At 37.3% G+C, this 25,456-nt stretch overlaps 1 protein-coding gene across 2 annotated transcripts; it reads left to right on the top strand.

The window, feature by feature from the left end:
* Positions 1-4,278: 4,278 nt before the first annotated feature.
* On the top strand, positions 4,279-25,389 carry LOC132795454 (uncharacterized). Of its 2 annotated transcripts, none has more exons than XM_060806160.1 (9): positions 4,279-5,348; positions 15,905-16,843; positions 18,697-21,061; positions 21,133-21,259; positions 22,030-22,670; positions 22,733-22,828; positions 23,543-23,677; positions 23,752-24,275; positions 24,344-25,389. In XM_060806160.1, exons 2-9 carry the CDS (start codon positions 15,915-15,917, stop codon positions 24,477-24,479), a joined length of 4,953 nt encoding a protein of 1,650 aa, XP_060662143.1. In that variant the 5' UTR covers positions 4,279-5,348; positions 15,905-15,914; the 3' UTR covers positions 24,480-25,389. The 2 variants fall into 2 exon arrangements, with proteins under 2 accessions (XP_060662143.1, XP_060662144.1); XM_060806161.1 differs by having other exon boundaries at positions 4,280-5,348; positions 15,905-16,630; positions 24,344-25,388.
* The last annotated feature ends 67 nt before the right edge of the window (positions 25,390-25,456 follow it).

The following is a 25,456-nucleotide window of genomic DNA, read 5'->3' on the forward strand; positions in this document are numbered from 1 at the left end:
TTTGTTGGCGGGCTTAATCATCATGCTCTAAGGACTTCTTCAGATAGTTTTCTTCCACTTTTCCGCATTTTACGATCGCTCTCTCACTCTTTGCATTTGCTGTCTCGCTCTGTACATGTTGTTATGCGTACTTTGTGTGTGTGTGTGTGTGTGTTTTTTTCTTATTTAGTTGTTTTTTTTTCAATTGTTTTGCAAAACATTCAAGTGGAAGTCCTTTGAGGGATTGCCTCTGGCAATGCGCCCACAACACATTCGCTATCTCCCTCTCCCTCTGCGTTTGTCTCCCTCTCGCTCCTTTTCACTTTGTTTGTTGCATTTTGGCATGCAAAATTTGTTTGCAGTTTTGCTGTCATTGTTCGCCTTTTGTTCGTTGTCAAACGTTGTCTGTCCTTAGACTTCAGCTTCATCCTCGCTCTGCTTCGATTTCAGTTTTCCTCGTTTCATGTTTTATTTCCCAACGCATTGTTTCACATTTTTCTTTCTTTCTTTTCCATTTGCTGCAATTTGCATGCAGCACTTTTCCTCACTTGTTTCATTCTTTTTGTTTGCTGTTTGCTGTTTTGTTTTTCATATTTTCAATCGCAGCAAACTACTTTTGAGGCCTTTCATCGTGCCATGCATTTTCCATTTTCCATTTTCCATTTCCATTGTCCGACAATCATCAAGCAAATTGTCTGGCCAGTGTTTGTATTTGTCTTTTACCCTGATCCCCTGATAATGAACTCTCCCTTCCCCCCCCTCCACTTTCCACTTTCCCCTTGCCAATTGCGTTTAAGAATATTTCATAAAAGCATAAACATTTTAAAGAGTTCTTTAAGCTCGAAAAGCGTTTTCTAAAGTTGATGATTAGTGAAGAAAGAATTTAAAAGATATATATTTGACAATATTAATAAACAATAATTTAAATTATTATTATTTTATTAAAATAACGAATACAATTCCTTATTGCAATGCGATGAAATATTTTATCTGTGCTCCAACAGTTTGTTAATAATAATAGATAATTACAATTAATTGCTAAAATTGATGCGAAACTCAAAAATATTATTTTTTTTAAATTATAAATAAATATTATTTCAATTTGAATTAAACAAAGTTTAGAACAAAATAAAATCAGAGAAATCAATGCACAACAAATCTATTAAAAATGCTGCAAATATAAAAAAAATTATTGTAAAACGCATTCATTACTTTTTAATTAATCAAAGTTTTAACAAAAACATTTTTTTCCAAAAAGATGAGTTTGCAAAAAGCTTAAAAAATTGAAAAATAATAAAAAGGCAACACATTACTTAAATTTTAACTAGGCAAAGCTTTAACAAAAATATTTTCTATAATAATTCTATGAAATGAATGAAAAATCTTTTAAAATTCCAACAAGTATTAAACATTTACCAAAAATCCTACTATATATTAATTAATTAAAATAATTACAATATTAACTTCAATATTTCAATCTTTAAACATATTTTTCATTAAGCAGCTGCTTAAAGATTTTTAACATATGCAAATTTCCCAATCCGACAATTGTAATTTATTTGGAAAACCTCACAAAAAAAGGAGACAGCAATTGAATCGTGACATAAAAATATTACAAAATAAATAATATAAAACTGTAATGCTTAAAACTGAATAATGCAACGGCAAATAACGTTTTAAAAGTGCTGAGCAAGTAATAAAATAAAGTAAACACTCGCATTTTTTATAGTTAGCAAGTTATTGCTTTTCAATTGGGTTTTGCGCTGTTCGAGTGTCCCAGAAAAAAAAGGTAAAAATATTTACTACCGTATTATAAACAAATGAAAAGCGAGTAATCTTCCTTTTTCGCAACATATCAAAAGCATTTAATTATCTATGTTTTGTAACTTGACTTTACATAATATTTAAAAATACAATTCGCAGTTGTTTTTATAAGTCAAATTTTATATTTCCATCTATTTATAATTTATTTTATTATCAGGTGAATTCCTTATTTCATCCAGCATTATTATAATAATAATATCAATTTGTAGCAAATTTTACTTTATTGATAAAATTCTATTCAATTCAATTCAACTCATTTCTGAATCAGTTTTACTTTATTAATGAAAAATGTGACAAAATTCTATTTTCTTTCGATTATTGTTAAGTCATTGAAAGTGTTACTTTTTAGTGTTATAAGTGTAACATTAACTATATTTGGGATTATTAAATTTAGTTAGGATTTTTAACACTTTTTTAAATTTTTATATTTCTGACTTTCGATAGAAATTTGTATTAGATTCAGCGAATAAAATTACATATCGGTATTATGAATAAATCAATAAATTTAATAGCCCAGATTGAATATGTTTTAACTTAAATTTCGACATGAAATTTACTTTCGAATGAATAAAATAGTATATAGATATATTACTATATACACCCACATATGTAAATAAAACAAATTTGGCCAAAAACTACAGACGTGTTGAGGAAATCGCGACTGCGATTAAAAAATATCAGAATTTTCCTTTGGGGCGCCTTAAAGTAGGCAACGAAAATCGCAATACAAAAGCCATTGCTAAATCTGTGTGAGAGTGAGTGTATATGTGTGTGTGTGCGACTGTGTGTGTGTGAGTGTGTGTGTGTGCGTAAGCTGCTGCAGTTGTCTGAACATAAAAAGTTTGGCAGATTCAATCAACTTTATTAATTACAAGTAATTAAAGTTTAATTAACAGGCAAGTACAGTTTCAACTGTTGTTGTTGTTGTTGCTGGCGCTTTCAAGGTTGCGCATGTGTGTGTGTGCGAAATAAATGCAAATATTTGTTTGCCATTTAACTTGTCGATGCGGTTGTGTTTTCCATTTAATGCCCATAAAAGCAGCAACAAACAACAACAACAACAACTGGACGGCAGAAGTCAGGAATAGAAGAAGAAGCAGCAACAGCAACAAAAAATATCAAATATAGTGCATTGCATTGGTGATATTGTTATTGCAGTTGTAGTTGCTACACTTGCTCTGTTGTTGTTGTTGTTGTTGTTGTGGTTGTTGTTGCAATTTTGTTTGTCTGTTTAATTAAAGCAATATGTGGCCTCGAGGAATGTTGGGTTAATTGACTCATCACTTATACGACAAACGAAGCACAAACAAATAAGCAAACAAACCAGCTCACACACACAAACACACACACATACACGCTAGTTAGCACATACAAAATGGGGGAAACATCAGCGTCGCTGTTAGCGGCGACGCCAACGCACATAACGCAGCAAAGGGCGTTGCCCAATCTATTTGTCAACTGTGGAGCTTGTGCGCAGCATTTGACGTTTGCCACACAACCAATCGCAGCTGTGGACATCGTTGGTATACGCCCACACACATATTGGCCACAACGCATACGTTCCACATCACATTGTGTTTAGCCCACATCCAAAAATACTGGTAACAATCAGTCGGCAAAAATAGTGGTAACGCAATAGAGTGCTGTCTGGTGGCGCTGCCAACTTCACGTGAGTGCCGAACTGGCGCACAGCCAACTTCATGTGCGAGTTCTCGTTTTGCGCGCTTTTCGCGTTGCCAACTATCATAAGTATCAATATCGATAGATATTGCACGCAATCGCTAAAATATCGATAGATTGCAACTACCATTTTTTAGTCATCGCTAGAGCGAGCACATTGAAGTTAGGGCGCTAAAATGCAATTGTTTTAAATGTCACTACGCAACACATGGTGACAGTATACAAATACTAGAAAGTACTAAAAGTCAATGCAATCAATATAAACTGAATTTGGAATTAATATGAACAATTTTATTTAATTACCATTCGGGATGCTGGGATTAAATGCTCTCAAAACGTATAGAATGTTTCATTAAAAAATAGCAGAAAAACAAAGCTGTTTAAAATTACGCGACTTCTCATAAAAATATACCAAGAAGAAGTGTAACCAGCTACTAATTCTTAGGTGTTCTGTATTTTAGTATATTCACTCACTTCCAAAACTTATACTGTAGCGGTCACACTTCAATACAGCTGTTAAATAAACAGTTTCAAAAAAATTATTTTTATAAATAAAAATATTGACCTCTTTAAATGTCTTAATTATTAAATAATAAATAATTCATAACAATTTAATTTTATTTGTATGCGTCTGCTAATTAAAAGAGTTCAACTCGAAAGGCACTGTAAACAGCAGGCAGTTGACATTTATGTTAAGCGTCGCCGATGAAAAGATCTGCTAAACAGCTGTCAGTTGTGGATTTACAGCCTCTGTTAGTCATTACACTGATGGTCAGCACAATTTGTGGATCACTTAACAGCAAAACAGTTTGTTAGCAGATATGCGTAGACATAGTACGCTGTTGACAGATCATTTGAGCATTGGCAGCGAGCGAGAGTTAGCATAATACTCAAGAAACCGCTATCTATCTATTAATATTAACAGACAAAGAGTGACCAACAAAAACAACAGCAAATGTTAACAAGTTGTTTGATGTTAATGCTGATGTTGCCGTGATTTCTTCGGACTCTGTCCAATTTGCTCATATTGTTGAAGACTGTGTCAAGTGTTCGGTTCGTGATTATTATAGTGGCGTATTTTCCGTTTTTTTTGTAATTTGTTTTTTGTTTGTCGTTGTTATTGTCGCCTGCCGGTCACATATACATAAATAAACGCATACGTAGTTTCCATATATTGTGATTGTGATCGCGAGCAAAGGAGAGAGCGAGATGCACTAACAGCGGTTGTGATAAAAACGCTGCTTTAGTGTTGTGTATTTTTGGTTTTTGTTCTTGTTCTTCGTGCGGGCAAGTGGATATGAATCATTCGGCGACTACAATTACAATTACAAATACAATGCGAGTGCGAGTGCGAGGAGTGTGAGCGCAAATCATAAATAAATAAACTGTCCAGTCAAGCAAAAGTTAAACGAAACGATAAACGAAGCAGGAACAGTCAACAATCGACTCGCTCTCTCACACACACACACTCACACACGCACATTATGTGCTCGCGTCGCGTCGTCAATTAAATACTACGCGTACTTTGTTGTTGTTTTCAAAATGCGCAAAGGCAACAACAAAGCAGCAGCAGAGGAACAACAACAACAACAACGAGAACAACAGCAACAAATGTGGCCAACATCGAGTTCGTCGAGTGCAGCACTTTAAGAGCAAATAATTCACATTCGTTTTACTACATACATATACATATATATTTTTTTGCTGTGACTCTGTGTGTGTGTGTGTGTGAATAATTTGGTGTTAAATGTAGGCCAAACAACGACAAACGACGAAAAGACGGAGCAACAATAACAACAACAACAACAATTCGCATAATTGCATAGAAATTTACTGCGGCTGTCCAACGACGACAAAAGCGAAAGGTAAAAGTTAATTTGTATTTTACGACTCCTCTTCTTTCATCATTTGCATAAGTTGTTAACATGTTCAACAACTGCAAACAAAAAAAAACAAAAAACAACATTTTCAATGCGTGTTGAAACCAATAACAAATCAAAATACTTTATTGAAAGAAAACGAAAAAACACGCAGCATTCTTCGTCGCTCTCTCAGTAACGACGCTCTCTCGCGCTATCGCTCCCTGTCTCTCTCTCGCTCTCCCTATCTTTTCTTTTAGCATTTACGCCTGCGCCCCGCATGTTCGCCCATACACAGCAACAGTACACGCCTTAAAAGTGCATTAAAATTGTGCGCATGTGTGTGTTGGTAATCCATTATCTAACATTTGAGTATTTCGTTTTGTTGTTGTGTGCATGCAAAACTTAATATTTGTCTGCGCTTTCACACAGAGAGCTAGGGAGAGAGAGACACACACACACGCGCATGCATGACTTGCAATTGCAATGCAGACACACGCATACACTCAAAGACGTAGTATGTATGTACTTAATATGGTTGTAGTGACACCAAAGTAGTTTTTGCACCTTGCGTGTAACTTGGTCTGGTCTTTACCGCTTATCGCTCCGATTTTTAGCAGCAAAGCATGTAAAAGGGAGAAAGAGAGCGAGAGCCAGCGATGTCAGACTCATCGGTGTCAACAGTTAATGCGTTCTATCTCTTTCGCTCTCTCACTCTATCTGTTTGTTGTCCACCTGTTGTTGCCACAAACAAAAACAACGCGAAAAGAAAATGGAACGCCGCAAGTGACACGCTTTGTGGCCATGGGGCACATTTCGCATTATTGTTGTTGTTCTTATTGCCGGACTTTTAACGCTTTTAATTGTTTGGCAATTAAAACAATTATAAACATATTAAGTTTGATGCTTACTGCTTGCTGCTCTCTTCATGGCTGACACACATTTCATGCATGTGAGTGTGTGTGTGTGTGTTAGTGTCGATGTTCTGTTCGCCTACAGGAAATGTCATCGAAATTGCGCACGCGTTTCGATAATCGATAATTGATATCGCAAACTGTAACAAGATCACATGAACACGTGTGTGTGTGTATGAGTGTGTGTGCATTTCCAATTGGAAATGTAGTGTTGATGAATGCGCAGCAGCGAAGCAGTCGGCAAACTAACGTCAAATTGCCCAATAGTAATTGTGTGACCTTTTAGAAAGCAAAGAAAAAGTTGAGCCGACACACAATCGCTCGACTAACAGATACCTAAAATATACACAAAATGATTAGATAACATTCGAAAATATTTGCTTTTAATTAAATTGATTATCTTGGAGGCTAATAATTTTGACCAAATGTTAAACAATACATCTGCTCTGCTTGACCTAATTTCTAGTAGTTTATAGGGTATAAAACAGAAAAGCATATCGTTAAAGTTGTCATTTCATCGACCCCAAGCACAGCACACAACTTTTCAACTTGTTGTGCAAACAAAGCACAATTGCAGACAACAGCAATAACAATGACAATGCCAATAACAACAGCAACAACAACAACAGCAACAAAGACAACTGGCTGACAAGCCCAAAAACCAGATGGGTCACCATTTGCGACACGTTGTAGAAACACATACTTACATAAATATGTATGTATGTATGTATACATTTATGTATGTACTTCAAATATATGCGGAGTTACGTTTGAGCTTTGTAATTCTTTGTCAGCTAATCATGCAACGCATGCCACATGCTCATGCTCCCCTGCGCCTCCTCCTCTCTTTTCCCCTTCTACTTCTCTTACTTCACTCTCAATTCAATTCAATCTCTTTTTCTCTCTCTCTCTCTGTCTGCCCGTCTCTTTTACTCACTGCTTACTGCATTCAAATGTTGTCGCAGCCGGCTCTTGTATAAATCAAATCCAAATCGTTGAAACCTACGACAAAAAATGCCGTCGAGCAACTTGAAAATCGATGCGAGAATGCGAACGATAAGAGACGCGATTGAAAACACAAATATTCTCGTATTTCTGCAACTTTGCAAACACACATATTCGCACACACAGCCAGCGTTGCCAGACATTAATACTTGCGACTGCGACAGCATTAAGTTGGCTGCGCCTCTGCATCTCGTTTCGTAACGGGACACTGAATTCTGAGTCGACTAGCCAAAGCATTTAAAAATAAACAAACTCTTGACAGTTATCTGTCACTTATCGTCGGTATGATTTGTATATTTGCATTTGCCTTGACATTTGCGAAAGCAAATTAACTTGAATTTCCTCTTCTTGCTATTCTTGGCATGGCTATCGCGAATGCAGCTTGAACTCTTGCTGCATCAGCATCTTTTGCCGGCCAGTTAAACAACGTTCAATAATATAAATATTGTTCTTTTGTGCATGATGTGTGATTCATCAAATGCAACAATGAAAATGAAAAGTGCTATAATATGCAAAAATGAAGCGAAGCAAGATACGACACTGGTCATGAGTTAGAGAATGAATATTCAGTATTCGTTTATACTACAGCAATTGATTCACTTCCCTTCACACTTGCCACCTCGAATGCCCAATCAAAATCAAAGCAAATGATTTCTTTCACCACACACACAACCCAATGAGGGGTCTCCTTCATCATCATCATCATCATCATCACCATAATAATAATAAAAACCGAAAAGCGCTGTTCATTTAGCCAAACATTTTCACTCACGGGAACCATGCTCAATTAGTCGCCATGAATATAATAATAATAGTAGAAAAATCTGTGCAAATTTTGACATACCATGACTAACGGGGGCAATAAAAAAACAAAAACGAAAAGCGAAATTATGGAACTGCAAAACGAGACATTTTACCATTCAAGTAAAAGCGAGTCTAATAAATTCAAAAACACAAACACTCACATGACCACATTCAATGCGAACAAAGTACTCATTCGCTCACTTGATAGCAAAAGTGATTCGTAAGTTGTTCACTTGTGTTGTCAATCCTTGAATTGTATTTTTATGCAGATCGTCTGTTGAACTCCAAAGTAAATAATCTTTCAAAGTCGAGAGTATTACTCATTGTTGTTGAAGATTGAAGATGTATTTGCCAGCTTAAATCAAAAGAGTTCATTTCAATAAAAATAAGAGCCTGGGGAGTCCCCGAACTTTTCAATTTACGTTAGTTTTGCGAGAGGCACTTGTGTAAATTGCTCTGATTGTTTAAATTTTTGAGATTTTGTGTTTTGTATGCAGTGCAAATTCCGTATTTACTAGCAAATTATAAGCAGCTGATAAGAGCAGCAACTTGCTTGGAATGTTTCGCCCGATAAAGCGCGCTGCACCACAATAAATATATTAAGTAAGCTATCGCCCCAGATTGAAGCTGTGGGGTTAACGCAAAGGTTGTCGAATGTTTACAAAAAATGTAGAACAAAGTCTTGACGCCGAACTCACATATTTTTGTAACCCGCAATTACTATTTTTAAAAATAAACAAGTGAGAAAGCTTTAGTAGAGTATGCTCGACTGTGTGATACCTGCTACAAGCAAAGGAGTGCGGTATAATTTTTAAATATACCAAATTAATATATCACAAACATACTGCAAATATACCAAAGGCTTTATATGATATATTGGTATATTAATTTTAAAATATACCATATTAATATACCACTAAAATACTGCAAATACACAAAATGCTATATATGGTATATTAATATATTCATATTAAAATATACCATATTAATATACCACTAAAATACTGCACATATACCAAAGGTTGTAAATGGTATATTAATATACCTTTATGCCATATAAACAGTGTGATATTAATTTTAAAATATACCGAATTAATATACTACAAAAATACTACAAATGTACACAAGGCCCTATATTTTGTATACAAAATATACAATATTATCAATGCGGTATTTTTAAATATAACAAATTAATATACCAAAAATACTTATCTTCTTGTTACTTATGAATAAATAAAATCAAAATGCTTTCGTGATTGTAGATCGTAAAGATAATAAGCAGTTATATAATAACACATTTGTTGCACAGTTCGATGACCGAATGAGATTTGAATTTGAGTGGCATTAACATGCAATGCAAAGATAAGCCTTCAGCTCTCTGATTGTGAATAAAAACACTTTCTCCTCTTCTATTAAAAATATTAATAAAAATAAGAACAATTGCTTTTTGAACTTGATCTAGTTTATAGAAACTAAAACACAGATCAGTTTCATGCCAAAGTCACCTTGTGCTCAATATTGACTTTCTATGCATGAGAACGTAGGAAATAAAAGAGGTAATTTGATATTCCATTTGTCAAAATGAATGACAGTGAAGTGGAGCTTGTTGATGATATATCACAATATATAATATTTGTGCAAATGTTAATACAAATTTTGACGTCCATTCATGACAAATACAAACACCCGCGTGTTTTGTGTGAATACGTGATTTATAATTGTAGCAATCGAGACTCTTTTTGTTGTTGTTGGCGTTATCGCTATGCCGAGCCGACGCGCTATAAATGTAACCACATACATTTAACGTTATACGATATGTGGTCTCTGTACATGGGTGACAAGTGTACTACGACAAACGAACGCGAGTATATAATATCAAGAGGTACTATATACATACTGACTCGAGAATTGATTCACTGGGCAGCGAGCGTGCAACAATTGCCTGAAGCAGCTTTCCGATTAATCATCAAATCGAGTAGGCGACCGACCCGACCGGTCGACAAACGGATGAGTTCTTCTCTATCTCCACCTCCACCATTCCTAGGAAATTGTTCCCCATGTCTGAATAATAACAACAACGGATTGATTCGATATAGTCTTATGTGGCACATAACGCAATGTGGCGAATGTGGGAATATCAATCTGATTGTGTCCCATGAGTCAACACAGATGCTTGCTTGCAACAGTTCATTCATTCATCTTGCAACAAGAACAATAAACAAGTTCATTAAATATATTGTAAACAAAGTCATTGAACAAAAGAAAAAAAACAACAACAATTTCAACTTGTCCACTTAAAAGCAACCAACGACAATAACATGAACTCCAGCAAATGTGCCCGGCTTCAACTGGAGTTATCGAGAAATTCAACTAGAAACTATTTGTTCAAAATGTGGGGAAATCTGAGATGATTGCTGTTGGGTGTTAATCAAATTAAAAAAAAAAGATGCTAGAGCTTATCAACGCATTGATCGTTAAATAATTATAGCCGTTGGCCATTGGATAAAAGGGTATTATAACACAGTCCGAGGGAGGCTTCTCCGATCCCATAAAGTATATCTATTCTTGATAAGTGTCGAGTGGGCTATCTGCCCACATAGTTGCGATCAGATACGAATTGTTGTTTTTTTAAGACAATCTGGTATATTTTGCGCTCTATGGTATATTTAGAAAATAGTACTACATTCAGAATATACCATGGAGTACAAAATATACCAAATTATCTTAAATAACTACTAGCAATGCACCAAATATAGCCCTAAGTATATTTTAGAACTGTTGCGGTATATCAATATGGTATATTGAGGATAGTCTGGTATATTTTTAATGTAGTACTAATACTATTACTTAAATAACTACAATCAATATACCAAATATATGTTACACTATATTATAGTATTTTTTGGTACATTAATAATCGGTAATCGGTATATTTATACCCGCTACCCATAGGGTAGAAGGGTATTATAACTTTGTGCCGGCAGGAAATGTATGTAACAGGTAGAAGGAGGCATCTCCGACCCTATAAAGTATATATATTCTTGATCAGCGTCAACAGCCCAGACGATATAGCCTTGTCCGTCTGTCCGTCTGTGTGTCTGTGTGTCTGTCCGTCCGTCCGTATGAAACACTGGATCTCAGAGACTATAACAGATAGAGCTATAATAATTTAATTATAATAATTTTTCGACAGCATTTGTTATGTTTGCACGCAGATCAAGTTTGTTTCAAATTTTTGCCACACCCACTTCCGCCTCCGCAAATCAAAAAAATCGAATAACAAGCGTAATTTTAAAGCTAGAGTTGCCAATTTTGGTACATACAATAATAACTATAGTAGTTATGATTCCCGAAAATTTGGTTGCGATCAGATAAAAATTGTCGAAGTTATTAAAGAAATACTTTTGTATGGGCAAACACGCCTACTTACTAGGGGTCTTAGTTGCTTTAGATGACAATCTGGTATATTGTGCCGTCTATGGTATATTTTGAATGCGGTACTATATCAATATACCAAATATACTATTCGGTATATTTTTAGTATTTTTGCAGTATATTTGGTATATTTTGAGAAAAATATCGCAAAATATATTTCTTTTATTCAAAATGGGTAGCGGGTATCTCACAGTCGAGTGCACTCGACTGTAGCTTTCTTACTTGTTTGAATATAATACTATTACTTGAATAACTACAATCCATATACCAAAAATATACGTCAGTATATTCTAGTATTTTCTAGCACATTAATTAGAAAAGAATAATACCGCACAGTTTTGCTTTTATTTAAAATGCGTAGCAGGTATCCCACAGTCGAGTACACTCGATTCTTACTTATTTTCAGCTGTGACAACAATATTCAATATGTGACTTGAATCTTAAATGATTCCCTTAAAATTGTATTAATATATTCTGCGGGCGTCGCATTCATTCTACATAATGTAAATTACATTTACATGAATATTATTATGTTTACAATTAGTTTACAATGCAAAGCAGCAAATTGCATATATATTTTTAATGTCCCTAAGAGTTCATTTTATTTCTTATACAGCAACGAGTTTATTTTGCCCCTAATAGCTTCCACATTCAGTTGGCTTTCTTCTAGCTGCATTGATCGAGTTGTGTTGTTGTTTTGTAGGGCCATTATTAAAGTCTCTTCTAGCATTTTTGCAGCACTTTTAGTACTTTCGACGCGGGGAAAACAGCAACAGACACAGCACAAGGGAGACAGCGAATAAAAGGGGGCAAAGATCGTAAGCGATAAAAAAAAAGCAGAAAGTGAAAGCTAAATGGACAATTAATGATGTCTGCAGCATATCGATTGTTGTTGTTGTTGTTGTTGTTGTTGTTGTTGCTGCTGACTTAAGTAATTGGCCGGAGGAAATAAACAGCTAGAGGAAACACGTGTCTGTCATTTTTTTTTTTTTTGCACAGCTTTGTTGACTTTGCAATTTGAATTCGCTTTCGAGTGCAATTTGAAAATGATTTTCAAAAGAAGTTTGCTTGGCTTGGACTACGAAAGATTTTTTTTCGATTATAAAATCTTTCATTTTCTGAATAATTGTATATTTTTGTGAATGCAGAATATTTATTGTGAAATTTAACACGTTATAAAAATAAGTTTACTTATTTTCCCTTTTTCCTTAACTCATACAATATTGAATTGTATGTTTGCTATTGATAAGTAGCTTTGACTTTGCTTTGAAATTTCGATTGCAGTACGCAAAGTACGCAAATTAAATAATAAATATTTTTACAGTCTATAGAATTTGTATCTTCTGAACAGTCAAATGGAATTAGAATGCAAAATAGCTATGGCAAAATTCTACACTTTTGAAATAATTGCACTTTCTCGTAAAACTCGTAAATTTGCTATGGATAAGTAACTTTATCTTTGCTTTGAAATTTCGCTTGGTGTAACTAATGTAAATGATACTATATATAAATGATTGGCAAGAGTCGAACTGAGAATTATCTAAATATTTTATAAATCTTTTGGGTACCAACTTGTCTATTTGCAACATTTCTGTGACAATAAGAAAACGACTTATAATTATATTGTTTGACTAATTTAATATGTGCTTTCAATAGTTTGTATATATAATATATATTTAGTAATCTGGTTTTTTTTTTCGTTCACTTTAAGGAATGGAAATTTTGTAATAAAAAATACTTATTTAGCAAATTCTTAATGAATAAAAATATTGTAAAATTCTAAACGTTTTCCCCTTTGCCGTAGTTCATCCAATATTAAATTTTCGTTACCATAAAAAAACTAACTTTAGTTATTTTGTTTGCTACATTTTAATTCTGTGATTTCTATAAATGTAAAAAATGCAAATAAAAAAAAGATGATAATTTTGTGAATTCCTAATTTATGGAATATTTTCTACAAATACTCAAATATATATTCCATAGCTTAGGATTTCGTAAAATTATAATCTTCTGAAGTTAGTTTTTTTTTTTTAATTTTCAGATGTTATAAGAGTTGACAATTATGTAAGAAAGATTTTTCTATTTTAAAAAAATTATAAAACGAAAATTTTGTGAATTCCCTAAATGATGAAATATATTTATGAATTCAGAATTATTGTCAAATTCTACACGTTTCGAATAATTTTTCCCAAATTGAGTCGTAAAATTTGTTTGTTTTTGTTGTTGCAATTTTATTGTTTATTTTTGTTGAATTTCTATGATAATTACCACTTAAATATGCTAAAATTGTCTAAACTTAAACTGACATAAATTATAAACGGCATCTAATTACTCAACTCGAAGTCGGGTCGTCGATGTCGTTGTTGTTGTTGTCGCAGTTGTTGTTGTTGTTGCGCCAAAGCAAGACGCACCAAGCGACGCTGTTCCAGCTGTTGCAACTGTTGCGCCACCAGCATCCGATGCAACAGCTCCACTTTGGCATATTCTGTGACCTGAGTTTGCTTTCGTTGCTCTTGTTGTTGTTGACGATGAGAAGGAGGCAGCTCGAATTGTTCGTTGTGCATTCTTGTACTTTTAATTGCTATCGTTGTTGTTATTTTTACTACTGATTTGTAGTTGAAAATGTGATCGAACAACTGCGCAACGACGCACAACAAGAGTTGCCAAATATTGTATTGAATCTGATAGATGTTGCCCTTTGTCACCTGGTACATGTTACACCTTTGAAGTGAACTCTTGAACTGTGTCAATGCCACCGCGAAGATGCAACTTTTATATGCAACAGGTAGCAAAATTGCCAACTTGCAACAGGCAATCAAATCCATCCTTCAGTCAGCCATATGGCGTGGGTTGTGTTAATCTCCAAGTTCCCTTAGGTAGAAATACCAAAAACTTTATGACAGTCCAAATATAAAATAATTTATATACGTTCTATTACCTAAATTGCGAAATTACCCAACATTTTCTTTGCTTGGTCAGCGAGTTAAATATATTTTATTTATTTATTATAGCAAGCCTTCTTTGAAGGGACAACGAAGTTATGACAAGTACTGGGTATTCCTTTTTCATATATTTCTATTTAAATTCAACAGTCAGTATTAAAGTTATATTTATAAAACTAGAATGATGCAACATGAGAAAAAATATTCGAACTCAGCTGATCGGAAAACTAACTGAAGAATATCGAAATATTTTATTAATCCTTTCGGAAATAAGGATGCCTTATAAGAAATGTTTTCCTTACCAAAAAGAAACCTAGTCGCCATTTAGAATAGAATGAAAATATTATATGAAATGGTAGATTATGATAGCAATGCCTATTTGAAGAAATGTCGTCGACAAAGTTGAGCTAAATACTTTGTATAAATAAATAAGTTTTGTAATTTCTTAGTTCATCCAGTTTATAAGCCAGTGAAAGTAACAGACGAGAGTTTTTTCGTTTTTCTTTTGTTATAATATTAGAGGATTGCTTCTAAATGTCATTAAGATATATCTATTTGGTTTTACCAGCTGATAAGTGAGTAAAGCTCGATAAGAATTCTGATGACAAACTGACTCATAAGTAGTATTTAGTGTCTCTAACAATTTAACGGCTTCTATACAAGAGTGCCTTCTAGTTTTTCCTAAAATTAGCACAAACGATTTGATAGAAGTATTATATCTTAAAATTTTAATAGCCTTTAATTTTAGTTATTAGTATTATGATAACTAGAATACTTGGAATATTGGAAGATTGGAATAATGGGGAAATACCTCTTACAATTGTTTTATTTTTTATTTTAACTTAAAATTTAAGAAATTCAATGTAAGAAACAAAATGTTTTATTAGTTAGTTATCAAGTAAGAAAGCTATCTTCCTTTTACATTCAAATTTCCTTAAAAAATTTGTAATTTGGATACAATTAGAAAAAATAATTTTTACTACAGTATTTATAATTTCAGAAATTTTGTTTCGATCAGACAACAATTTAAGAAGTTATTTAAGAAATACTTTTTGTATGGCAAAGAACGCCGACTTTGCTTTGGCAGACAATTTGGTATATTTTCAATATTCTGGTATATTTTGAATATAGTACTATTTAAATATACCAAATATTTAGATATACTTTAGTATTTTTAATATAATATTCTTTTTAGAATCAATATATCAAATGTATTGAAATATTTCAGTAATGTTTACCTATATTAATTTATTATGTTTGTAGAATATGGTTTTATTTAAAATGAGTCTCTTACAATGGAGTGTGCTCGACTGTTTTCCTACTCTTTGTGCTTTTCTAATTTTACACATTGGTATAAACGCTTAGAAGCCTTTGCTACATCAACGACAACTTTAAAGCATTTATTAGAATTTCCTTTGCTTCTGGCCAATTCTGATTTTAACTTTTTCCCCTTTGCTTTCAGGCCCTTGGAGATGGATCGGGCGGGAATGCAGGCACGTCCCGTGCCGGCTCCGCGTCGCCTTTACCCGGAGATACGGGCAGCCGACTATGAGAATATCGAGATCAATGTGAACAGCAGCAGCAGCAGCACAAATACTGCCAGTAGCACCAATCAAATCAATCACAGTCACAGCAACAACAACAACAACAATATAAACAACAACAGTGCGTGCAAAAAGTTAAACATCGATGTGGAGAATATGCACGCAAGTTGCGCTGACAAGAAACTGCCAGCGTATAGTCACAACAAACTGATACTCCAGGAGCTGAACGTGGAGCAGCCAATCTATGGACCCGATGCCAATGAGAATGTGCCCACAGAGCCGCTTTATGCGACGCCCAAGCCAGCGCCCAGGCAGCGAGCAAGAGCGGAGCTGCTGCTGGAAAAGGAGGAAGACGAAGAGCGAGAACGAGAAGCGGAAGCGAAAGCTGTGAAAGCAGCGGAAGAGCAACCTGGAACATTGCCAAAGAAGGCATTGCGTGCTGCGCCTCAAGTGCCAACGAAGCAGCAACAACTTGAACTCGAACGTCGTCGCCCCGATCGCTGCTCCATCTCGAGTGAGTTCTCCACAACAAGCATTGGAGGCAACGGGCAGCCGGAGGATGATTCCCGTTACGCATCGAATGCATCGCTCGACTGCAGCGAGAGCGGCTCACAGAGCGGCAAATTCAAGTCGCCGTCACCCGGGTACGTAGACGTTGAGGGTGAGCACAAGGATGTTGTTCAGCGGGAGCCCCAAACTGAAACAGATATTGAGAGTCAAACACAAAATGAAACCGAAACCGATACAGAAACTGAAACTGAATCTGACATCGAAATCGAAATCGAAACAGAGGCCGAGGCGGATGGCGCCGCCTCGTCCGATCTGTCGGAGATTTCTGCAAGCTGTGACGATCCCAAGTAAACGTTTTCAACAATTTTTCACTTGCTTTTTCCACACTCTTTTACCTTGGTGTCTTTTATTTAATTTTTTCGTTTAATTCTAATGGGTTTTCACAACTACTTTAAGTACACTCATACAAAACAAAACAAAACCAAACCAAAGCAATCAAATTAACTAATACAAGTAGTCTGGATCGGGTAATTAATCAAGTAGTTGGTTTAACCTACTAAATATTTAGTTACTTTGGACTGCACACCACACAAAATTCCCTTCCTCCCAAGGTCATGGAAACACATTTAAAACTTTGTACATACCCAAAAAAAACAAAAAAACACATGGTGTCCACTTAACCCTTGGCAAATCAGTTTACGATTTATCATCGCCCGATTTGACGATTACAAATTCCTTTTTCATATATTTTTATTTAAATCCTCCACTCAGTATTAAATGTATGTTGATGAAACTGATGCAACGTTCTCTTTACCATAAAGAACCCAGTTCGAAGTACAAAGAACAGATTATAAGATAGGTTATAATAATAGATCAATAATCATTTGATGTTTTACATCTTTTTATTTTAATTTACTAATCTTTTCTTTAATCCAAATTTTAAGTTAGACAAACAGCTAAATACACAGTATTCGTATTATTTATATTTTCATATTATATTTATTACGACTCTCAAATATTTTACATGGCACCTCAATTTAATTCGGTTCTGAAACTGTTAGGCTTATTCAATGTACTAAATTATGAAGCTGCTCGTTATTTTTATTAGACTTTACAAGTAAAGTTTTAGAAACAATTTTATATTATTGATATTATGCACTTCAATATTATTATATTAAGCGCTAGTAAAGAATTTGTTCTTGTCAGTAATCATGTTTTTTACATCAAACTTTATATTTATAATGGCTTCTCACAGCTTTTGTGAATTGTTTTTGAGCAATTAACAAATATGTTTAGAGATTTGTCTTCAACACATTTACAAATATGCTTTGTCTTTTCTTAACCCTATTTTCTGTTAAAAACAATCTTTCAAGCTGAGCCAAAGTTTTGTTACAGAAATTAATATAATTTCGAAACTAATTAAATGGTTTCAACAATCATTATAAATATATTTAGGCAGAATTTTCCGCTACTCGCTTTGAAAGTTCTTGGCAAGTTTTTGAAACTTCGTGGATCTTCATTTTGAATTCCACTGATCATTGATCTTTCTGAACGGTTTTTGAAATGCAGCGGCAATCAAATAATTTTTATTTTTTTTATATATAAAGAAGAACATATTTCTTCGACAACTTCTTTGCAACTGATCTTTCTACATTGATCAGTCTGAGTGATCAATGGTCCTTGACTCTTGGTGTTGTTGTTGTCACGGCGCGTTGAACTGCGGTGTGCAATCAGTAAACAGTTGCGACACAAACACTTCTTTTTGTAGAGGGGATGAATTGCGGCGACAGCTGAAACAGATTCCCAAAATCTTTAGCACGCTCTACACACTGCGACTAAACTAAGTATAGCTCAAGATCGAGAGTGAGATCCGCTGCGTAGCTATTTATAGCAAACAACTTCCGACAAGGCGGCATTAATCACACTCGATCCAAAAATACGTACAATATATAGACGATCGACTTTCAAGTTCAATGGCAGCGCAGATCCGTTCGGAGATCTTTTCTTTTGTTGGTGGCAGGATCAGTTGGCGCTGGAAAGTTGCAGACGAACGACGAACGATCGTTGCTCTTAGTTTTTAGAGAGGTGTTTTTGTGTGTTAACAACAAACAGTTCCCTTAGCTTAGGTTTGCACTAACCAGCCAAAGAACTTTGCACTCTTTTTCCGCATTCATTCCAACTCTCGACATTTTTTTTGAAGGAATCTGCTGCGCTCGCTGGGCAATACATCGAAGCTACTCGGCGAGGCGATTGGCGAGCGCGTTGCCTTCAAGGCGAAGGGCGCCAAGAAGCGCATCGACAAGAATCTAAAAAGCTCCACGGAGGCGATCAGCAATCTCGGCACCGATCTGCGAAACGCTGCTGGCAAACGTTTCGGTTCGAATTTCTCATTGGGCAGACGCGACAAGACGGCTGCAGGCGGTGCTCCGGCAACCGGAACATCGTTGGATAGCCAAGCGGAGGCGGAGGCGGAGCTGGAACGACGTCGCACGATGCCCAACACGGATGTGTTTAGTGCAATACAGTTCAATAGTCCGCTGCATCGCAATGCGAACGGCGGCGGCCAAACGGATCTCAGCGAGCAGCCCGCCGACGAGCTGACCTACGAGGTGCCGCCGATGCAGTCGAAGCTGAAGCCCGCCAAGGCTGCCAAGCCGCCCAGCTACGATGAGGCATTGCGGTCGCGACCCACGCCGCCGGTGCCCGCGGTGGCCGCCAAGCATTTGGCTCTGGAGGCAGCACAAAAAGTGCAGCTGCGTAGCCAGCAGCAGTCGAGCAGCGGCGATTCGACAGGCGAGGAGTTGCCGATGCCAGCGTTTCCGGCGCCGCGTCTCTCGCAGCATTTGGACGCACTGCAGCCGCCGACACGCCACAAGCGTCGCAAGAACTACGAGAACATACAGTTGCGTCGTCCGCCCGTCGATTCCGCCGAGCTGCATGAACTGAATCGCGTCGCAGCCGATGCGGAACGCAAGGAATCGCTGCTCCTCAATGCGAACATTGCGGCCGAAGAGGCGCGTGCTCCGAAGCCAGAGCGCAGCGACTCGTGGCAATTCTACGACGAGGCCGCAGTGAATCCTGGCGAGGCGGAAGAGGAGGACGTCGACTGCGATTCGTGCTCGTCCCCAGAGCCGTTGTATGCCAATCAGGAGGCCACCTATGGCAAGCTCTTTGAGATGGCCACCAGCAGCAACAGTCGCAACAAGCTTCTGACCCCGCAGCCGGAACTCGCATGCATCAGCGAAGATGGCGAGCTGGACAGCAACGATGGCGCAGTTGGTGGCTGGTCGGGAGCGGGAGCGGGATCGGGAGTCGGAGCTGGAACGCATGCGGAGCTGATCGAAGAGTTTGATCCGCTGATGAGCAAATCATCAACGCTGGCGCGTTCGAACAAAAGCAACGAACTGCTGCTGCTCGAGCATCTGCTCGAGGAGGACACATATGGCACCATCAAGCGGGAGCAGGACGATGTCAGCATGTGCACCTCCGAGGAGGATGCGCGCAACAATGATGCCACAACACCAACAACGCCAACAAGAACAACGGCTGCCGTAGCTGGGGCAGCAACAACTTCCCCATCGACTGCCGCAAGCAACGAGCAGTTGCAGGAAGATTCGGATTCCCCCGATGCAGTCGAGGCACGCGCCAAACCCTTCCTTTGTCGCCTCGACGAAAAGTCCGCGGCATCCGCTGTGGTCGTGGATTTGTCAGCGCCATCGCGGAATCGCACCAATTGGTTTGTGGGCGACAAGGCGAACACACACATCGAGGGCGATAGTCCGCCCACGTATCTGGAGGCCATTGGCGGCGACGGTCAACCGCTGGCCACATCATCATCAGCAGCAGCAGCAGTCGGAGCATCAACATCAGCCGCAGCAGCAGCAACAACCACATCGCCAACAGCTGCAGCTGGCGGTGAAACACGCTCCACGCTAGGTTCACGTTTCAGGCAAACGATGAACGCCTTCTCGAATGTCAAACTGCGCATGGATGCGATGAAGCGACGTGCCAGCTTCAAGGGTGCTGCCCAGCGGCAGTCGGATGTCAAGGTGGCACTCCAGATGGTGCCACGTCCATGTTTGTCGCCTCTGCTGGTGCGCTACGAGGGACCACTGGTGCGTTTTCCCTCGGGCGTCGTCGAGGACATACTCAAGGAGATGCAGAATCGCAAAGCCATTCTGCGTGATCGTCAGTTTCAGACGTTCCTCGATCAGGAGATGAAGACGCCCAAGGAACTGATACCGCTCGACACGATCACGACGCTGCAGTGCGTCAGCAACAGTCGCGTCACGGACAGTGCCACGCATTTCTATTGCTTCGAGGTGACCACGTCGCAGCCGAAAAATGGCAACGCCACCTCCGATAATATGTCCTCCAATCCGAATCTGTTGATGACCAGCAATGCCTGCGGCAATGTGAAGCAACAGCGTGTCGCCCATCTCTACGGTGTGGGCAAGGAGTCCGAGCGCGGTGTCTGGATGCAAAAGATCCTCGAGAGTCTCACGAACAGCGTGCCCGTGAAATATACCTGCCACTATTATCGCGCCGGCTGGTGCTACCTTAAGGTGAGCTCATCTATCTGCTGTTATCTTTCTACTATTTACTATTTAATGCATTGCTTTCTCATTCATCACAGAATTCCATCACCTCAGAATGGAGCGGCACTTGGCTGGTGCTGCGCAAGAGTCAGCGACGTCTCATCTTTGTGAGCGAGGCCAACGGCAATGTCGAGAAAATGGATCTTCGCAAAGCGCGTTGCATAGGTCAGTATAAATGGCATTAACAATTTACACATTTTGGCATTACAATATGTAAAGAGTCTATTAGGTTTGTTAAAAACATATTCGAAAAGTCGCTGACTGAGGGCACGATTACATTTGAAAGTTTCGGCATAATTTATACAACATTTTGTGACCCATTCACTTTTGTGAAAAGTAAAAAGGGTCTATTAGGTTTGTCAGAAACAAAATAACCACGACTGCCTGCTCGCTTAAAATTCCCTTTTGGGAAATGTAAAAAAGGTTTAAAAGCTTTCTCAGTAAACAAAAAAACCCAACAACTCATTTACAATTGCTTATTTGGGTATTAGTTTTACAACATATTTGACTAGTGATCTTATGGGAAAGCAAAAAGGGTCTATTAGGCTTGTCTGCACGTTTAAAATGCACTTTCGGGAGAAATTAATAGGGTTAAATAGGTTTGTCAGAAACAAAAAAACACCACGACAAGTTTACAATAGATAATTTCGGCTTTACTTCTGCAACATTTTTGACCCGTTCACTTATGTATGTTAAAAGTAGAAGGGGTCTATTACGTTTGCACTCGTTTACATTTTATAGTTTTGGCATTTAGAACATTCTCGACCTGATAGTCGACATTTGTTATAGTCGATTCTACCTTGTATACTTCCATATATCCATATCTCAATATCAAATCTTCACACACATCTAATTTTGGATCATAAATATTATGTCTATTTAATCCATGTCATGCTAAATGTGGTTTCTCTTTCTATTTCATTGCGCTGCTGCAGTGCTGAAGGAGAGCGACGATTCCATTGACAATCTGCACGTGGAGAGCGGCCCGTTGCTGATGATCGACTGTCCGCCGTACTCGGTGTACATGATCATGAGCTCGGCGAGGGAGACAAAGATCTGGCGACACATCATTCGCGAGGTGGCCCACAACAATGGCTTCTCACTAGGCGATCAGCAGCTGACGCGCTACGATGTGCCCGTCATCGTGGACAAGTGCATCAATTTCGTGTACATTCACGGCTCCATGTCGGAGGGCATTTATCGCAAGTCCGGATCGGAGAATTCGATGCACAAACTGATGAGCGCCTTTCGTGCGGATGCCTTCAATGTGGAGATCACGCGCAACGAATACAATGAGCACGATGTGGCCAATGTCCTCAAGCGTTTCATGCGCGATCTGCCCGAACGTTTGCTGGGCAAACTAACCGACAGCTTTGTGTTTGTCACCGAACTCGCTGTGGCCTCCGAGAAGATACCCATCTACAGGGAGCTGCTCGGACGGCTGAGCACCATTGAGCACGAGACGTTGCGACGCATCGTTGGCCACTTGGTGTTCATCAGTTCCCAGCAGGCGAAGAACAAAATGAGCATACAGAATCTAACTATGATCTGGGGTCCCACACTGCTGGCGAAGAAGGTGAGTCTACCATATAAATTACTTAAATTGATAATCTGCTAATCGTTTAACTCTTTGTGCAGTGTGACGAACTCATTTACTCACAGAAGGAGGCCGATGTGCTCACCGATCTGATTGTACTCTATAAGAATCTATTTCCCTGCAGCGCCGATGAAATGGTAAGCATCTGATATATACAACAAAATTAAGTTTATTTGCAATTGTGATTCAATTAGTTTACATAAAAAAAGTAAATACTTTAATAGCTTGTCGATCTAAGCTGCATTTCCCAATTACAAGCTAATATAGATCATATTTGTCCGTCACTCAATACTATATACTTAGGGAATTTTAAAACACATACATATATGAACTTTAGTTACAACTACGACAAACTCGAAGCAATGAATGAGCAAAAATTTTATACGGAACTCTGCCAATCAAAATGAAAACATCGAAATTTTATGGCTCTCTCGATACACACAAAATTTCTCTAATCTCTCTCAAAATCTCTTAATCTTTACTTCAGTATGCCCAATTCTTTTTTACCCATTACATCTTTCAAACAGTTGCCTCTGAGAATCTTAAGTAAATATAGTTAAAATAGTTATCTATATTTATGTTATCTATATGCTATATCGCAATACTATCGCCTTAAACATTTATAAGCAATTTGTGAGCAAATATGTTTAAAATTCTTATCTATATTTTATCTATATGATATAGTAAGCAATATTATCGTTTACTATCGCTTTAGATATTTATAAGAATCTATATGTTCTCTATATGCTATAGTAAACAATATTGTCGCCTTATACATTTATAAGCATTCTGTGCACATTTTATTCAACTTTATTACACCTTTTGCTTCTTTTTATCCTTATGTTCCATAGAAAAAGGAGCAAGCCATGCTGATGTGCCTGCAAAAATACTATGCAGCCGCTGAGACACTCAAAGATGCTGTGAAACAGTCTGGTGATATTAAGATCTGGATCAGTCTAAATCCCAATCCGGATAATACAACAGAGGTAAGACCGAGCGAGCGCGAAGTACCCAAAGTAATAAAACACATTATTAACACTTTCCCCACATTTGTACACAGGAGAAGACACAAGTGAATGCGACAATCTCACCGACAAAGACCGCCTATGAGTTGTGTCGCGAGTATTCGGAGAAGATGCGATTGCCCACACATCAGCTGACGCTGTACGAGGTGATCTTGAATGATAGTCTAGAGCGGCCGCTGCATCACGATGCCAAAGTGTTCGATGTCATATTGAACTGGTCGTATTGGCCCGAAGAGGATCGCAAGCACAATTATCTTGTGGTTCGACCCATCGATATGCTACGCGAGGTGCAGCGGGCTGTGAAGAATCTGGCGACAGTGACGCCGGGCAAGGAGCTGCGCTTTGCTGACTATCGCACCAAGTCCTTTAAGTCGCTGCAGTGTGAGCTGCGTGATGGCAAAATTGTTGTCTCGAAGAAGGATAAGAACGACAAGACAACGATAATACGTGAAATATTCCTGCAGAGCTCAACCGCGTATTTGGGCTGTGAACGCAAGCGTGACTTCCCCTGGAGCTGGGCTATCACATTTGTGGAGCGCACTCAGGCGCAAATTATGAGGTAAGCAAGACATGATCACAATTGTATTATATGGTATGCATAATATTTTCCATGTTGCACTTTTGCAGATCGCGTGATGCTCCGTACATTGGTCATGTGCTGGCGGGCAGTGAATGGGTCGATCGCACTATTTGGTATTCGAGCATTTGGTATTGTCTACATGGGGATAATATATTGCCGCCAGCGGAGATCATCATCAAGTGAGAGAGAACAATTTTCCAAGATTATTCTACCCTTAATTTTATTTTATTCATACTGGTCCTTTCTAATTATTATTATTATTATTTAAAAATATTTTTTCTTATGTTTTTTTTTTTTTAGCTTAATTGGCAATATTATTTAGTGTTTTTTTAGTGCGATAAATTGTAGATACTTTTGAATAATATACTCTAAACTTGAATTGATCGATCCGAAGTTAAAGTTTCCATAACGATCGTGATAAAGCAAATGAAAATGTGTGTTTAGCATTTGTGCAATACAAAAAAGTAATTTCCATCTATCAATAATGTAATTTAGCAAATTATATCATTCTTTTATAATATCCCCAGCACATTGAATTAAGTTCAACGCTTTTGGTTCACACTTAAATCTTTCATAGCCTCACAAACTTATCCACATATGAGTACTTTTTGTATTCATGTACTTATCAATGAATATCCGACAAGAAACATTATTCCAATTTCCTTATATCATCAGTTTTTTGGAGTATTCTTTTCAACGTTGTGCATTTAACAACATTTATCTTAAAGTTATGCCATCTGTCTTCAATGTAGCTAGTTCCTCCGAGGCATCTTCGATATTTTGTGTGTATGTTTTGTTCGTTTGTGTAAATGTATTAGTATGACTGACAATGTGTGTGTGTGTAGCTAAGGAAAATTGAATTTCACATCCATCTTTTCACTATTGCAAACTTAATTATATTTGTATTTTTTTCCAATTTATATCTTAATATTTCGGTTTCCATATTTATGTATTTTTATATGATTGCATTTTAAATTTAATAATAGTAAACATTCTAATTAAGCAAAGAATGGAGAAAAAACATATGTAGATGAAAATATAAACACAAGATATATTTTGTATTTTTTAATGCCATTATATATTAATTTCTATGAACAATAACTGCAATAAATAATACAAAAAAAAAAAATCACTTAAATTCAAGTTAATTTATTATTATT

Source organism: Drosophila nasuta, chromosome X (assembly GCF_023558535.2).
Source record: "Drosophila nasuta strain 15112-1781.00 chromosome X, ASM2355853v1, whole genome shotgun sequence".
NCBI classification, from domain to species: Eukaryota; Metazoa; Arthropoda; class Insecta; order Diptera; family Drosophilidae; genus Drosophila; species Drosophila nasuta.

Excerpts from the sequence above, each read along its gene's own strand:
- LOC132795454 (XM_060806160.1), top strand. The coding sequence starts at position 15,915 with ATGGATCGGGCGGGAATGCAGGCACGTCCCGTGCCGGCTCCGCGTCGC. Across the intron at positions 21,062-21,132 it reads CCGGCTGGTGCTACCTTAAG|AATTCCATCACCTCAGAATG; the intron begins GTGAGCTCATCT and ends CATTCATCACAG. Across the intron at positions 22,671-22,732 it reads CCACACTGCTGGCGAAGAAG|TGTGACGAACTCATTTACTC; the intron begins GTGAGTCTACCA and ends CTCTTTGTGCAG.